The sequence below is a fragment of the Alligator mississippiensis genome, chromosome 7 (genome assembly GCF_030867095.1).
Source record: "Alligator mississippiensis isolate rAllMis1 chromosome 7, rAllMis1, whole genome shotgun sequence".
In the NCBI taxonomy this organism is placed as follows: Eukaryota; Metazoa; Chordata; order Crocodylia; family Alligatoridae; genus Alligator; species Alligator mississippiensis.
This window is the reverse complement of record NC_081830.1, coordinates 7,635,382-7,653,390: the sequence shown is the minus strand read 5'-3', so window position 1 is coordinate 7,653,390 and position 18,009 is coordinate 7,635,382. Positions and strand designations below refer to the sequence as shown.

General features: G+C 43.0%; 2 protein-coding genes across 2 annotated transcripts in view; both read left to right on the top strand.

The window, feature by feature from the left end:
• LOC132251643 (olfactory receptor 6M1-like) overlaps positions 1–16,692 on the top strand; it is a 28,378-nt gene extending 11,686 nt beyond the window's left edge. Inside the window, exon 2 of the mRNA XM_059731601.1 lies at positions 14,435–16,692. Coding sequence (XP_059587584.1) covers positions 14,471–15,388 — 918 coding nt within the window. The 5' untranslated portion in view covers positions 14,435–14,470 and the 3' untranslated portion in view covers positions 15,389–16,692. The remainder of the gene's footprint in view (positions 1–14,434) is intronic.
• On the top strand, positions 5,998–8,956 carry LOC132251642 (olfactory receptor 6X1-like). The gene has a single exon (XM_059731600.1). The coding sequence runs from the start codon at positions 6,057–6,059 to the stop codon at positions 7,026–7,028; it is 972 nt and encodes a 323-aa protein (XP_059587583.1). The 5' UTR covers positions 5,998–6,056; the 3' UTR covers positions 7,029–8,956.
• Positions 16,693–18,009: the final 1,317 nt, after the last annotated feature.

The following is an 18,009-nucleotide window of genomic DNA, read 5'->3' as shown; positions in this document are numbered from 1 at the left end:
TTTGCATATGGATAATGTAGTCATCTCAAAAGCCACAGCACATCGGTGCTGCAGGGTTTGATGTTCTCAGGAAACCATGAGCTTCACTCTTGGAGAGGATGGATGGTTCAGTGGTTAGGGCACAACCCCAGTACTTGAAAGACTGGTTCTTCCATAGGCTTCCTGTTTAGGTTTAAGCATGTCACATAACAGCTTGATCCTTCCGTTTCCTCTGTGTACAGTGGGGATTATCACCCTCCCTGAATTCACAGGTATGATGTAATCATGATGTAACGATGTAATCATGAAGATGTTAAATGCTTCTAAGATACCATGATGAAGGGCATCATCTAGGAAGCCTATGTAAATCAAGCTTCTCAGGGCAGCAGTGGTATCGTTGTGCTTCTATCCACTTCAAAATCGATGTATTTATTTTTTGGTCCAGTACTGCTAATATAAGCTAATATCTCTCCCACAGTCCCCTCCCACTGGGGTTGGGGAAACTGAGGGATGGAGTTCAACTGATTTAACTCTGAGAATACATTACATAATTTTAACCATCACATTTAATGAATTGAAAGTGAAAACCCAATTTAAAATCAAAAGGGGCCACAATAGACATAGTTTGTCAGAAGACCTACTTGCATTTTATCTAGGAATATGTAGCAAGGTATCAATAGAAAGAGCTGCAGAGAATAAATGCATTTATTTACCATATTTAACTGCATATCACATACCTCCTAGTAAGATATGCACCTTGTTTGGGGAAGGCAGAATGAAGGGGAAAAAGACGTTTCTAGTTGTAGCTGAATGCTGACTTCGGGGGAGCTGACTGCAGCAGCTGTGGCTCTGTGTGGATTAATATTAGCTCTGCCCCTGAAGGATAAACTCTGCCCCTTGGAGGGAAATGTATGGCAGCCACCATGCAGCAATGTCTCCGTGTTTGTCCAGCAAAGACAAATCAACTTCCCCACTTATGACTCACCTCAATTTTGGAGGGCTATAAAAGGTTTGCGTGGTATGTGAGGAAAGTATAGTAATTGCACCTGCAGACTATAGCAACTTCCTCTCATGAATACCTATAACATGACTAACATGGGACTTACGGCCATGCCCAGAAGTCACCCCTACCATCTGAATAAATATATTTTCTAGTCCAAAGAGCTCATCTAAATAGTCAAGACAGGGAAAATCCAGCAGTTAGGTGACAGGCCTTAAATTACATAGCAGTTAGCATCAAAGCCTCGATTAGATGCCACTTCTTGCGTCTCCCCCTCCTTTACCTTTTTTGGTGCCAGGAGCAGTGGAAGACTAAAGGTGTTCATAGGGAGAAAGTACTGGAAAGCAAAAGGCTCTTCTTTGTAGCAATGAAAGGTGGAACAAAAGTATTTTTTTTTTTTTTAAAAGGCAGGCAAATTCATGTTAAAAATAAGGTGTACTTTATTTTAACAGGGGAGCAAGGAAACGCTGGAACAAAGTTCTCAGGAGAGTGGTGGGTTTTCCAACTCTTGCTGTTTTCACACTGGGACTGGATAATTGGAGTCAAACCAAGGTAGCTGACTATCTGTGAAGGTCATAGGGTTAAATTTAGACCACAGATGTCAGGAGTTTGGACTGTTTGGTCAGATGGTCCTTTCTATCCTGGGACTTTGGGAGTGATGGATTTAAGGCCTAAGGAAATGTCTGCTGAAGTCACTGGGGAGACCACATAGGCTTCAATGCCTCCTGGTTTGGGCTGGTACCTCAACAAGGAACAGCATTACAGTCACGTTTCTAAGGCTGGTTCTGGGCCAGGATGCATTAGGTCTCAGGGTTTTGTCCAAGCCTCCAGTCACTGTGGGCAGCACAGTAATACACAGCACTGTCCTCAGGCTGCAGGTTCCTCACTTCCAAGTGAATCAAGCTGTTGGCATTGTCCCTGGTGATCTTAACACGCTCCTGAAAAGCCCACCAAACTTTGGTAGATGTGGCGTCTTCGTTAGCCTCCCCAATCCAGCTCAGTCCCAGGCTGTGGGGCTGCCGGACCCACTGCATCCAGTACTTGGTAAAATCAGAGCCAGATTATTTGCAGGAAAGCTTCAGGGTCTCCCCAGGTTGTTTAACTTCTGACGGTGGCTGGATCAGGGACCCTTGGCTCTGGACAGCTGAAGGTATAAGTCTTTGTTAGTAGATGGCTGAGTAGGAAGTGGTGGAGACAGATTATAGTAGGTGGAAAGATGCATGTTGAAAGGGCAGAGATGCATACAGTCCCTGAAGGGACAGAAGGAAAAGCAACAATTGCTAGGTACTGCAGTAAGATTCATGGATAGGAATAGTGAGCTAGTTGGATATATATACTAGTACAGGTTTAACCAAGGTCAAAGTGGTCCCATCAAATAATACATGCCAGCTTCTATAGCCAACTGCACACAAAGCTGTTATGCCTCCAGCTGCCTTTGAGCCACAACCTTGAATAACCAAGGCTTGAACTCACACCTCTGAAGCTGGACTGAATTGCCTGAACTGCTCTTCTTTTGTGCCTCATTAGCTGTTTCTCCCCATCTCTTTTCCACTTAGGCACTATTAAAAATTCAGCAGAAAGGAACAGGAGATTGCGGGAGGGAAGCAAGAGGACCATGCAACCACTGTATGGTGCTCTACTTACCCCAAAAGCAGCTCAGCAGCACGGAGATGAAAAGGAAGGAGCACATGGTGAAGGGTATGGAAAATGACGGCACAAAATTGCCAGAGGAGAAAGGCAAAAGAAGAGGCCTTTTCCAGGCTGCTTTTAATGGGGAAAGAGGAACTTGCATTTGCATTGGGGTGACTATAAAATCACCCTGTCACTCCCATTGTCCTATAATTTTGCTATCTCTTTGTCATACACTCTTTAGGTATTTTTGTGAATGGCTGCATAGGATTTTCTGGGCTGTTTTTATAGTTGGTCAGACTAGGTGAATACAATGGTCATTCTGGCCTTGCAGTCTATGGATATAAGTGCTGAGGTTAAAACTATTCACACTGTTTTTAGATGCTGAGTTTTACTACGAGGTTTAGACACCCAGAACGCACCTCCAATTCCAAGGTGCTGTGGGTGCTAGGTCCCTCTTGCAAAGTCTCAGCCCAAAGGAAGGGACTTCATCCTAGTCAGATTGGACAGTAAGTCCTCATTCATCCTAGCAGTAATTTCACAGCTAGATCCTTTTCAGAAACAGCTCTGAGCATTTTAAACTTTAGGCAACCACTCTTGCAAAAGCTGTCTTAGTACTTTCTTATGTGTTGTTTTTTGTTTTGTTTTGTTTTTTAATTTGAGCTCAAACAGATAAAAGGAAGGAAAGTTTACCTAAAAAAACTTGTGAAGTGTGGGGAGGGAAACAGAGGGAAAATATTACTTATTTAATTATTTAATCTTTCAGGTCTGAAACACACTGCCTTCAGTTGTATCTATGCTTTTGCAGGGAGGGAGACATCCACACAAGTTTTGTGAATGAAAGCAGTTGCTTACACTTTCTAAATAGACTTCTTTGTTACAGGGATTAAATATGGTACCTCAAGTTTTCAAGTAGCTCTCAAAATGTAGCAGGCAGCAAAGACTATCAGAGTACAAGTAAAAAGGACATGTTGAATTTAGCGGTGCTATGGGCTACCCAGGATTTACCACACAAATTGGGCAATGTCTCATCTTGGGCCAAAAGCCATTGACTTTAAAAGCAGTCTGCCTCTTGTGAGAAGACTGGAAACCTGAAGGAGGATGTGGTCAAAGTTGATGGGGCTTTCTCTCTCTGATGTGGAGGGTGGAAAGGAGAAACAAGAGTAGGAAACACAGCTGTGAAATACTTCATCTATATGTGTCTTCTTCTGATCCTTTGGTGCCATCTGGAGTCCACTTAACATTGATTATTATTCCAGTCCTCTGGTGAAGAGGTCACTGACTTTCTTACTGCAGAGAGAGGGAAGAAAAATAGCTGAATAATAAACCAGATGCAGGGAAGTTGCAGAGATTCAAATGCACGTTCAGTTTAGGAAACGGCCTCGAATTTAGAAGATCGCATTGATCACATTGGAGTGATGTTGGTGTAGCTATGATGATCCAGGAAATACACTAGAGGAAAGGATTCTTGTAAGCAATACCTGTCTTGGACCAGGTGCATGATTGGGAGATATTTTAGACAAGCTTTCAGATGCAAGGCATTGTACCCAAAGATGGCAACCAACACTGCTGGATGACCTGGGCTGAGCCACCTGGATGTGTTCCTGACTCTCTTCTGTAGAAATCACCATGCCAAGTATTTCTGTGGAGAGCTTTGGTTTCAAGGCTTTCACATATTCCAGTCAAGATGGCGTGCATGTGTGTTGATGGCGGAAAAAGATTTTATTGAGAATTTCCCAGTAGCTGTAGTCATACACTTAAATGATACTAATTATAAAGCTTGTAGAGACTTTAATGATGGCACAGGTCCAGTAAAAACACCTTCAAAGGAGTAGAGCTGTTGGATGCTCATACACAGAGTCCCACAGATTTAGTTGCGGTGGTAATGAACCAGCGCATAAATCAACCCCTGTGAGGAAACTCTAATTTTAATTTAATTTCCCACAAGACATCTCTGAACTGGGGAGGGAAGCTGATCAAATGCCATATAAATGTGCCTATAATTATCAGGTACAAAGACCTCAAGTCTTCAAAGTAGTCTATGAATACTAAGAACCCCGACCTACTATTTTGGCTTAAGTTTCAGACATGAGGTGAGAGCTGTATTTTAGTACCTTTATAATACTAGACAGTATGAGCAATATTACAAGATTATAATAATAATTACAATATTATAATACCAGTAAATGAGCAATATTTTGTATGTACTTGGGATCAAAGTTGTTGAAGCAGTGTATATTTTTCACAAGTTTACTTCTTTTTACAGTGTCCACTTGCTCTTACTTAAAACTTTGCTTTATATCCTTCATGCATTATCAAATGTGGATTTTCACAAATTTCACATTACAAAATACAGATACGCCCTTAATGTGCCTTTGTTTCAGTGAAATAATAGGTCTTGTAAATGTTCTCCAGTTTGTTTGTTTGATTTTTAAGGCTGGGGTTTTTTATTGGGAAAAAAATAACTTGTATTTTTTAATAGGTTTGAACAATGACTAAATGCTGCTTTCTTAAGACGTTGTTCCATTGATTAAGATCATAATGTGAGTACAATGTTCTGCATTATATTGCAATATTACCTAGTGGTACATTATTTCCCTGACAATATGTATGTGTTCACAAAGGCAATAGCAGGATAGAGGTGTGAGGGAGGATGGGTGGCTACTTTGTGAAGGAAAGCAGATGGCTAGGAGAGAATATGCAAGAGGAATAAGGGTGTGTGTGATAAGGGGAAATCTGCCTGGATGTAGAGCTGCAGACCCTGGCTGACCTGGAAGCCTAGTCTGCAACAAAGCCATTTACATCAGAGATGAACTACCCAGAAGATCGATATACTTGGCTGTTCATAACCCAAGAGGTGGGCTGTCTGGGAACTGTGCAACTTCTTGCTGGAAATGATCCTGCCTGTCACAAAGGTCCCTGCCACAATTGTACATGTACTTCATCACATTTTAAGTGAAAATGAACTGCTTTGCAAAATATGTTGATGGGCATGAATTGGGAAATCCTGCCTGAAGGGTGAGTGTGTTTTGTTAAATGTCCTTGACCAGTGGAGATAGACAGACAGATAGATAACAGTGAGACTATATGTACTGTACATTGGTTGGGGTGGAGATATCCAGTGTGCACGGGAATGGAGGGATAGATGGGGGCTTAGATGCAGAGAGACTGTATACTGTAGGACTGATAAGGTGTGTGGGGATGGTTAGATAGATATGGGGGAAATGTGGGTTGGGTGGAGATAATCTATAAGAAAATAGACATAATTTGGGCATTGGAAATGGCATATCTGGGGTTAAATAGATATGTGTGTATGGGTTGGATTGAGATGGGAGTTGCATGGATTTACATGTTCCATTAAAGCCCATGAAGGCATGAGAGCTGACCCCTGGTAACGGGTGTTTTCCTCTTTTTTCGAGAAGAAGGGTCCCAGGGGTAGAATTGCCCAATGCAGGTGGTAAATCAGACCTTGGTGACAGAGTTTATCCTTCGAGGCTTTCCTGGATCCCCAGTGCTGCAGACTTCTCTCTTCACAGTGGTTTTCTTCATGTATGTACTCACTATCACTGGCAACATCCTCATCATTGTCATCATCCTCCGGGATGGCCATCTGCATACCCCCATGTATTACTTCCTGGGAAACCTCTCCTTCCTGGAGATCTGGTACATCACCACCCTGGCACCAAAGATGCTGGCTAACTTCCTGGTCCAGAAAAGGTCCATCTGCCTCCGATGCTGCTTGACACAAGCCTTTTTCCACTTTTTCCTGGGTGCCACTGAGTTTTTTCTGCTAGCTGCCATGTCCTTTGACCGGTACCTGGCCATCTGTGACCCGTTGCATTACACTGCCATCATGAGCAGTGGGCTCTGCTGCCGCTTAGCCCTGGGGTCCTGGCTGGGGGGCTTTTTGACAGTCTTTGTGCAGACCATCCTGGTATGTCAGCTCCCTTTCTGCGGCCCAAACCTCATCAATCATTTTTACTGTGATGTGGGACCCTTGCTGACTCTGGCATGTGCTGATACCCGCCTGATTGAGCGGATTGTGTTTGTGGTTGCCACCTTGGTCCTGCTGAGCTCCTTCACCTTCACTCTGATATCATATGTCTTCATCATCTCCACCATCCTGAGGATCCCATCCACTCAGGGACGGCAGCGGGCCTTTTCCACCTGTACGTCCCACCTTACCGTAGTCTCCATCCTGTATGGGACCGTCATCTTCATGTACGTAAGGCCCAAAGTGGACTCCTCCTTGGAGCTGAACAAAGTGGTGTCTGTGTTGAACACAGTCATAACTCCCCTCCTCAACCCTTTCATCTACACACTGAGGAACAAAGATGTCAAACAGGCCTTGAAAAAAGAGCTGTGTGCAAAGAAGTACTCAGTTACAGTATTGAAAAGAGCCAGTTCCCACCTGCTGTGAAGTGCTACTGCTGTAGTGAAGCCAAGGAACCAGATCTCCAACTGGGTGTAGGCTAGCATGGTTCCTCTGGAATCAAAGGGGCTGATCCCCCATGGCTGACAATAAGCATGGGTGCATGACATATATTTGGGTTATGTCTATATTTTAAATCTTTAAAACCAACAGAATAGTAAGGATTTGCCCCCATGATGATTTGCATCAGAAGAGGCAGCTGAAGGGTTTGTTTTTTTTATAGAAGTGAGGTATCTAAGGTCAGATTCTACCCCACCTTATTAGCTAAATAGACATCGATTCACAAATGTGAATTGCTCCACTCTGCTCAAGTCCCTGCAAACCAGTTAATGCAAAAGGGGAGCAAGTCCTCATCCTCGCTGCTGCTTTTGGGACTTGCACAGATGACTGGATGTTACAAAAGTAGATGCACTAACATTTTCAGGACTTGGACAGAAGATTCACACTTAGGAAAAGTCTACTTAGAAGCCTAATAAGTGCAATAGAGTCTGGCCCCTCTGTCTTATTGGACATGCATGTATACCAGGAGTAATTCTTTTATAGTCTTGTGGGCTGATTTTCTTTCCATGAATACTGACGTGAAATGGGAGCAATTCTGTTTTTGTTTACACACCCAATCCTACTCTCCTTCATGCTGATGACAATGAAGATTAGGTCCATTAGAATCAGCTTCAGGCAGCACCTTGCAGGGGGAATCCAAAGTTGGTCTACCAGAGTCTAAGTACCGTGTTCACTCAGTTGCATGGTATAAAATTTGACTTTAGTCTGATTTGCACTGCTGAATTTGTGCTGGAATGGAAATTGAGCAACAGTAATGCTGCAGGCCAGTATTACAATGATGTGGAGATGAGAGTGTGGTCCTGCAGGCTCTGCAAAGCCCTGGAGATCGTTGAGACTCAATATTTGCCATCAGTAACTTTGTAAATAAATATCGGACCCCAGATGTGTTTTCTTGCTTCCCCTCACCAGTCAAATGCAATAGGATCAGAGCTTTCTGCTGCTTTAAACTTATCAGGGCTCCAACAATTTGCAATGATTCAAAACAATCCTCACCAGGCAAGGATTTGGAGATGGATACTATTCTGGAATTTGTTTAACAAAAGTTTGACTTGTAAGAGTGAGCGTTGCATGATATCTCAAGGGACAGCCAGGAGGTTAGGTTCTTAGCTCCTACTGACATTGGCATTGCTAAGATGCTTTAAAAAATCTTATTTCCAATGCAACCTAGGAAAAACTATACTGACCTAATATTTTAACATGTCACCGTACATGTCTGCTTTATTGGGGTATGCATTTTCTAAAGGTATTTTCATTGCTTGGTTCAAATGCTTCATAATTTTTTATCGTCAAATATATTTTGTAAAAAATCCTATGATAAGCAATTGTGTGTCTATTTTCAATATTTAAAAATGCATTTACCTAAAAAGGAGGTGAGAGTGGGGGCATGGGAAATAGACCTCAGTGTTTCAATAGACTCCATATAGCATAATCTTCATACTGGGACCCAGGTTGTGTCATTTTCTTTAGTCACTTTTCTTGGTGGTTGAGAAGCAAATATCTAAATAGATCTCTGTAATAAGAAGTGACCTCTCCAAGCCGTGGCTATGTCACTGGAAAATGAAGTGAGACGGTGAAGTTATCTGGACTAGAGGAAATAAATGTCGTCTTCCAATCTGACCAGTTACCTTTAAAGAACTTGTAAAGTGTTTGGTGGGTTTCTTTTTTTTAATATATAAAAGAAACCCTGTTATTAAAAAAACAAAATGGGTTTGGTGTTTTCAAAGGAATGGTGGTATTTTTTTTTTTAAAAGACATTAATTTCTCCTTGAAATTGTTCCATACATGTCAGCCTGTCTCTGTGTTTGTACACGTGTGTACACACGCACACACCACCCTCTATCCTATGCCTGTCTCCATATGCTTCCAACAATCTGTCTCACAATACATTGTGATTTCTGTCGCGTTTTGCATCTCACTGTGGGTGGGTGTGTTTATATATAAATTAATGTTAAGACACTTTGTGGATATGTAGGTTTTGGAAACTTATGAGAAAAATCATAGAATCGTAGGACGTTAGGATTGGAAAGGACCTCGGGAGCATGGGTGAGTGGTGCATCCTGAGGCTGGGGGTGCACCTGCCAAAGCTGGCAGCACTGGGGATGGAGCTCATGAGCACCAACAGCGGTGGCAGGGATGGAGCCCATGAGCACCTGCAGACACTGGTGGCAGTATCAGGGATGGCCCTATCAGGGGGGACATGTGCCTCCCCATTCTTCCCCTATGCATCACCTATGCTCAGGAGGTCATCCAGTTCAAACCCCTGCTCAAAGCATGACCATCCCCAACTAGATCATCCCAGCCAAGGCTTTGTCTAGCTGGGTCTTAAAAATCTTCAAGGATGGAGATTCCACCACCTTTCTGGATAGTTTGTTCCAGTTCTTGACTATCCTCCTCAAGAGTTTTTGTTTTTTTTTTCCTAATATCTTACCTAAATTTCCCTTGATGCAACTTGAGAATGAACCCAAGCAAAAAATAAAATATTAGTGTGGGAAGTGTGTGATTATTAATACAGTTCTGAGAGAAAATAAGCACACACTTACACCCATGCACACACAGTTATTAATCCAGTCGGCTTCCCTGATCTCTCCATGGTAATTTGGAGGTGAGATAAAATGTTTGTCTCAGCCCAAGCGAATTCTGTTCTACCTGCACTGCCACTGCCTTCCTCATAAACCCTTCCTGGAAACAACCTTATCTTAGTGGTGACACTGTAAGATTAACCATTTTTGGCTTCTAAGACTAGATTTTTTTTTTCTTTTTCTCTTTTTTTACTGGACAAGATACTCCCTGTGTATCCTCATTCTCATTTGCCTACGACTGAGACGGGCTACTCAGAAAGCTACTGGTGTGTAGGAGTTTGGAGCTGTGGAAGGAAGTAAAAGTAATGCAATGAGTTTCTGATAAATGGGATCAAAACGGAATGAAAGCAATGCTTTCTATGATGCAGTTCCTGTATATTGCCCATGCATTCAGTTTCCAGGCTTCTTTGCTACATGGGAGGAAATCTTTCTGTCTCTAGCTGGCCAGTTATGACCAGGAATCCCAGTTTTCCGTTTCCCTTGTAAAATGGAGTAAACTCTGGATTTTACCTTTTACCCAAGGCAAATGTGGATTTCTCATTTTACTGGAGAAACCATTGGATTTTGTAGTTTTACAATGAGCTCCCTGCAGGCGGGCACCGTTCCAGCTTGCAGGGAGCTGGGAGGGAGTACAAGGAGGGTGGTCAGGCAGCGGGCATCATGTGCATGTACATGCACGTGGCCCCAGTCAGCCTGGAGAGCAGCTCCCACACGTAATTTGTGTGTGTGTGTGTGTGTGTGTGTGTGTTGGGGGGGGGTTGAGGCCCCCATAGGGAGGGAGGGAGGGAGTTGGGCATGGCTGGGGCTGGGAATGCTGCCCAGCTGGGCAGTGCCTGGGGCTTGGGGCCACAATGCTCAGCTGCTGGGTCATGGCAGGTAGTGGGATGGGGCCATGGCTGGCTTGTTTAGGGGGTGGGGGGCAATGCTGGCTTCCTGCCACTGCACACATTCCCAGGGGGCAGGGAGGACCTATGCCCCCAAGATCTGTGCATGGGGCGGGAGCTTTCCACTGCCTGCTTGAAGCTCATGCTCCCCCACCTGCTGCCCTCCCTTGCAGCCTGTGCAGCCCAGTGTGTGTGTGACCCGGCACTTCAGGGAAGTGGCTTCCTGCCACTGTGAGCTCCGCACTTTCCGCATCCCCTGTGGGCAACCCCACGCTGCTGGTCCCGCTGTAGCCACGCAGGAAGGGGACCCTTCACCGGGGCAGCTGGAGCTCGCAGTGGCAAGCAGCTTGCTGCATGGCTCCACTGTTCTTTGTAGCTGTGGGTCGCAAATGCCAGGCCTTGGAGGTGCCAGGGAGGATAGCAGGGTGGGAACCTGTAGCAGGCAGTGTGCAGCCCTGCCTCACACACAGATGTCCCCTGTGCTCCCCAGGAGTGCACACCAGAGCAGGGAGCAGTCCCTTCTCCTTGCCTAAGTGTGCAGTAGGCAAGCAGTAGTGGGGAGCCGGGCTCTGCTCCACTCCAGCAGCCACCACCTCCTGCCAGGGGCTGGGGGTGTGGACCCGGGACCCTGGCCCCATAGCCCTAGCAACTGGGAACCCCCTCCAACAGGGCTGTGGGAGCAGGAGCCATGGGTGGGGTGTGAAGGGGCACCAGCAAGGTCAGGGGGGTGTGGGTGGGGAGTGAGGGGCACTAGCAGGTCCAGGGGAGTCGGTGGTGCTTTCATTTTAATCACAGATTTTGTGACTTTTATCAGAGAATTTGCAATTTTTTTATCAGGGAAAACATGCCTATCTGGCACGTATGCAGTTCTGTAGGGTTTGTTTTGCGAGAAGTTAGTTTAAATAATTTCTGATTGCCATGTGCATCTTCAAAATAGCAGAGGGACATTTTGAACTGGTAAAAATTCTCCTGGTTTCATTGATCTCAAAAGGTCTATGTCAGATTAGATCAACTGATGCTCTCCCTGTCTTTATTAATGTGTGGAATTTCTTATATAGTTGATTGACAAAAATCAGTTTTTCATAATATTTTCCTAAGAAGATGATGGTCCTCATTTAGACTACCAGTTCATTAAAGAAAAGTTGCATTGGTTATCACACAGAATAAACTTGCTAATTTGCTCTTTAACTCTTTTGAAAACAGTTTCATTTCTTTGGGAAATCTCTTGGAGCTGTATAATTTGATATCAGGTGAGTATTCTTTCATGACCATTAGATTTAGGTGGACCGTTTATGATAACTGGATCTATTCCTTCTTCAGTCCAATTAGTCATAGGCTTGATATTATGGAAAAGATGACCTAGCAACATAGTTTTATGGAGTCATCAATTATGAAATCAGAAGGCACAATTGTGGCCAGATACATAATTGGATGTCTTATATTACATGGATAATAGACTTTCCTTGAGTAACTGGTTTGTTTGTTTTTTAATTTAAACAGACCTATGGTGGGGTAAAAAAGGGAGAAAAAGTCTATTCTTGAGCTTTGCAATGATGCTCACTGTTTTCAGTTGTTCAGAAAAAGGAGCACGTGGTTGAGAATCCTATATGTTTGTCTGTGTTTAATAGCACAGCCAATTAGGATTCTGCTATGTCCTTGTGACTTCATTTTGTTGGTTTGGTAGGGCAAAGAGCAAAAAAGTATAATAAACTTTTGCAGAGGAAAGGATGGGTGGGACAGGGAATCCTAATCTTTTCTTTTCTGTTATCAGCAGAGATAATTTAACATGGGCCCTTTTTTAATCTCCAATAAATTCCCATTGGACATTTGCCTCAAAGTCATTAAAAGTTGTAATGCCAACAACACTGGTTATTCCCAGAAGGAAAAGGAAAAAAATAGAAAGCGATGTAAGGCTGATAACAGAATTATTCAACAACGTAGTGTTGTCTGTAGGGCTGAGCAGAGTGGTCTGTTAAAATCAAATACAACTGGAAGACAAAAGAAGACATTTCTGAAAGATCTGAGGAAAAGAGAAACAGGACAGAGAGCAAGCCTATTTGGAAATCTCCTGTCTTCCATCTTTTTCAAAATTGCCTAACTGTTTTGTGATATTTAGCAGGTTAGGGGGCTCATCTGTGACTGCTGCTTGCGTGATGTGAATACCACAATTTGCATTCAACGAAGGATTAGGATATTTTGCAGACAAAGAGCTTAACTTATTTTCATTTTCATGGTTTTAGAAGGGGGAGAGAGGATTTTGATATTCCAGATTCTTATGAACATAGAAACATGTAGCACATACACCCATTTCAAAATCCTCTTCTCCAGACAGTTAGTTATTCTAGAATATAGAAAATAGCATCTAATTTGTCCTAGTTTTTGCATGTTGCTGGTGGATGTACAGTTTTTAATACATTTGTGATCTTTGGTCTATTTTCAGAAGAAATAAAATATTTTGGAAATAATAAATATCCAGTGACCTGTAGGTTAGTGGGAACTTTTAATTGGATACTTTTGCAGAGGTCCTCCATTCCCCACACCTTGAACTGATGCAAAGAGTAATTATGCTATCAAATCATAGACAGTTTTAGGAGTTTAAGTTATTCAATAGTTTAGTTTATGGAAGTGGAGCAAAGACAGTACATTTTGTTTAAATGAAGAAATACCTAAAGGAACATAGGACTGGAAGGGGCAATCCACTACTGCAGGCAGTTGTTAGGTAACCCAGGTCTTATGAATTTTACTACTCTTGAAGACTCTAACGAGCTGTGGCAAATCGCTTCTGTAAGTATTTGTGAATGGCTCTGTTTGGTGGGATGTGTATCAGTTGTCTTTCTCCATTGCCCGTAGGAAATAGCTAAGGGGGAAAGTGTGATATCGCAGAAACTGGTAGTAGCGTTATGGAAATGAACACTTGGTAGTTAAGCATACTTTTCTTACTTCTCTTTTTTTGAGATCTCTAAACCTAGCATTGATCTGTGCTTGTATTTCCTAGAAGAGAATACCTGAACAAATGCAAGATGCTGGCCCTAGATTAGAGTCCCAGACTGCAGGAGGGGAGTGAGGTTGGTTAATATTGAGGAGGGAGGCAGGCAGGCAAGGCAGGCAGTACACCTGAGTGCTATTCTCTGCCCTGCTCCTGCCTTACTCTTTGCATGGATTTGTCCTTTACAGCTAAGACTCCATATTCCTGCTAGTTCTGTGCTGTCTTAAAGTGCCATGTGTGCCCAAAGTGGGTATTGTATACTTTTGTGATGTAACAGGCCTTTGAATAAGCCAGAGGGCTTTTCTCGTGGAGACTTCCCATAATGGTGTTACATATAGAAAACCACTTCCAAAGGCATGAAAGGCATGGAAATTAGCGGGGCACCTTCTGAAAGTCAACTGCAGTGCCTAGCTCTCCTATTTGCCTTTGCAAAAACTTCAAGAGGCCCATTTAAAACTACTAAAGTATACATTTGTATATACCCAGAGAGGCTTGCCTATCAACATTGAATGGGAACAGATAGATAGGCTGTGAATGAGGATGGATGGGTGGATAAATGGAGAAACCTGAATCTATTCATTGTGCAATGTAAGTGGGGGAAATAAGATGAGGTTACAGTGGTTTCCTCATTTCAAATAACATTTTATTTCTATTATTAGCATAGGGAGATTTCTTCCTGTATAAAGAGAGTGTAAGGGGATGATATACTGTATGGGTCAACAGCTAGCCCTTAACGGCATAGGCAGTCAGCTATCCAGCTGCTTGGTAGATGCTGCTAAAGGAATGGTGCATATATGCAGAGTGATGCATTAATAGTGGGATTGGCCTCTGCTGTTGTGTTTATTGAGCCTGAAGTAATTGAGAATTCATTTATCCTTTCTGCAGGAAAAACATGAAGGGAAAAAGGAAAATGAAACCACCATGGATGAATTCATCCTCCTGGGGTTCACTGGGGTTTGGGAAGTCCAGGTATTTCTCTTTGCTGTCCTCCTGGTCACCTACATAATGACCCTGGCTGGGAACCTCACCATCATCAGCATTATATGGACTGACCACCGCTTCCAGACCCCCATGTACTTCTTCCTCAGCAACCTGTCCTTCTTGGACATCCTGTTCACCTCAGTCATCTCCCCTAAGATGCTTATAAACTTCATGATGCATAGCAAGACCATCTCGTATGGCGGCTGCATCGCTCAGTGTTATCTCTATTTCCTGCTGGGGACGGTAGAGTTCATGCTGCTGGCGGTCATGTCTGTGGACAGGTATGTAGCCATCTGCTACCCTCTGCGCTACACTACTATCATGAACAACAAGGTCTGCTTGCTCATGATGCTGGGGTGCTGGGCTGGAGCTTTCTTTTCTGTTCTCACCCCAGTCATTGAACTCTCCCGACTGCCATTCTGCAATGTGAATGTCCTGGACCACTTCTTTTGTGACATTGCTCCCCTGATCCAAGCCTCATGTGCCAACACGCACTTCTTTGAGATGCTGGCCTTCATCTCCTCCTCCATTGTAGTGCTCAGCTCCCTAATCCTCACATCAGTCTCCTACAGCTACATAATCTCCACCATTGTCAGCATCCCCTCTGCCACTGGGAGAAAGAAGGCCTTTTCCACCTGTGTCTCCCACATCATTGTGGTCACCATTGCCTATGGCAGCTCCATCTTCATGTATGTTCGTCCTGAGCAGAGCTACTCCCTGGACTTTGACAAGGTGGCGGCTGTGCTGACCACGGTGGTGACCCCTCTGCTCAACCCCTTCATATACAGCCTGAGGAACGAGAAGGTGAAAGAGGTCCTGAGGGAATCCTGGGCCAATTTCAAATCTTATTTCAAATAACAATCTTTTTATCCTATCTTGCTCCAGTTTACTGTACTCTAAGCTACTCTACTTCTTTAAACTAGTCATGTCAGGAAGTCCTCATCCTAAGGAGTGCAAGCAAAGCAAAATGACAGTGTGATTTGTAGACCTGCTAAATAATACTAGCTAGAACAGATAACAGGAGCGTTGAAACCCAGAGACTAGCAACCAGGTTATGCACTTTGGCCTTTAAAGATTTGCCATACCACCTGTCCAATGCTATATTTGTCCAGAGTGTTGCTAGTTTAAATTAAGATGTGTTATGGTAGCATGCTTATTGTGCTGTGTAGAAATACCCAGCTGTTCTATGGATGCTGTACGAATACAGAGCTAAAAGATGTCCTGTGCCTTCACCAAAAGCATACAAATGAAGCAAATGCAGTGTTTTATTCTGGAAAGCCAGACACATTTATTTTTGAGTATTAAAGACTATTCAAGTCTACCTTTTTGTTTTCAAGCCTAGTTTAGTCCAATTTATACTAAGGGAAGTTTAAGTTAGCAATTAGAAAAATCTTTCTCACTAGGAGGGTAGTAAAGCACTGGAACAGGTTGCCCAGAGAGGTGGTGAAAGATCCATCCTTGGAGGTTTTTTTAAGACCTGGCTAAACAAAGTCTTGGCTGGGTGATATAGTTGGACATGGTCCTTGCTTTGAGCTAGGATTGGACTAGATGATTTCCTTAAGTCCCTTCCAACCCTAATTTTCTATGATTCTAGGTTAATATCCAAGTTTAGGGAAGTATTTTCTAGCATGGGCTACTTAAATCTAATCTAATCTAATCTAATCATATCCCATTTGCTGTAGAATAGAGAATCCAAATGCTTCCCAGGAGAGCATCCTCAGGCCTAACACAAACTAGTCATGCCTCTCCGTATCTTGATAATACACCCATCACAAGAAATTATGACTGCTTGTCAGTGAAGTTTTGAGCCTAAATCTTCTATATATGGTCCCCTCTCTCTCACTTACCTGTGGAGGAAGCTCCCATGTGACTTTTTTTGTGTTCATGTTAAGAAATGTCTTGGTTTTAGTCTGCTTTTGTTTTACTGCTATTGCTAGTATAACTCTTTTGCCTTCAGTAGGAATTAAACAAACTACACCAGAGAGTTTAACTGCATGGGTTTCACACTCTGCTCTCTTGATACATAGCACAGTCCTCACTCAATTTATTGTGATCATTATTTTAAATAAAGACACATGTATGTCTAAAGGCTCTGCTTCTGGTTTCCAGGCGTTGGTGAATATCTGAGACTGTCTAAGAGATCAAGTACTCAAACGAAGACACAATGGTGGAAGGGGTGATTTTTTCAGAAAGTGTTGAGCACCTGTTATCTTAAATTAAGCTCCTGTATGAATTTCACTCTCCCAAAATTCAGACATGTGGTGTGGATAATTTTATCCTTAAGTTGCACATCTTCGTTGTTGTTAGTCTAATAAAGAAGCTTGTTCTGGCCTTGGCACATGTAAACTAGATTTGTGGTATCAACTCAAGACGTTTCAAGACTCAGGACAACTCAAGACCTATCAAGGACTCAAGACATTCAATTTGATTACTTTGGCTATTCTTTAGACTTTGTCTGTAACTTTTGGGCATTGCACCTTGGAGGAGAGTTTGGAAAGAAGTAAGATGCCCTTGTCCCACTCATTACCCATTCTAAATCCCTAGGCCTGCAGTTCCCAAAATGTTGGCCCCATGAACAATTTTCAACCATGTACCTTCAGCATCAGACTTCAAAACTGAAATCAGTATCTGTGGACCACTTGCTATGACCTCATAGGCCACCAGTGGCCCATCTCCCACACTCCAGGAACTAAGTCCTTAAGGAAGTCTAAACATCTCAGCATTAACTCACTGATCCTTCATTCCCTGCTGTGGAAAATAATGAGCCTTTATTTGTCCTAATTCATTTTAGATGCCAGCAAAAAACCCAGGACTCTCTCTTCCTAACAGCAAGCACAACACCTGGCTTAATAAAGCCCTGGATTCCTCAGTGAAAGTGGTAGTAAAGCTGGCATAAGAAATATCTCTTTCTTGCCCAAGATCTTGGAGTGTCCTGCCAAGCAAATGACACTCCCTGGTCCTTGCCCTTCTGCAGAAGGATCATTCAGGGGTTGGACTGCTTCACCTCACATGGGTGAAGAGTAGGAGAGAAAACACCAGAATTAATTGTCCAAGATAACAGAACAAGTCCAAAGCAGAGCTGGGAACAGAAAATGGATCACTTGATCCCTAGTCCATTGGCCCATGCTATCATACTATATTCATGGAAATAGAAGAAGTATCCATTTCTCTCCAGTGATCTATCTTGCATTTGTGTGTGTGAGGTAGAGTTGAGAATATATCTATATCTCCATATAGTTATATTGAGCTATGTCTCTCAGTACACAGGTTTACGTATGTATATACCTATATTCAGAGAAATATGGTATAGTGGCAAGAGATTACAGTTGTATAGCTGAGAAAGAAAGTGTCTTGGATTTTGGATTCCAAGAATCAGAGTGGAGTCAAAACATCCCAAAGATTTTGATACTACTTATGCAAAACTTGATAGCATTGAAATTAAAGGGAGAAGGGAGATCCCAATGTTCTGATTTTACCCA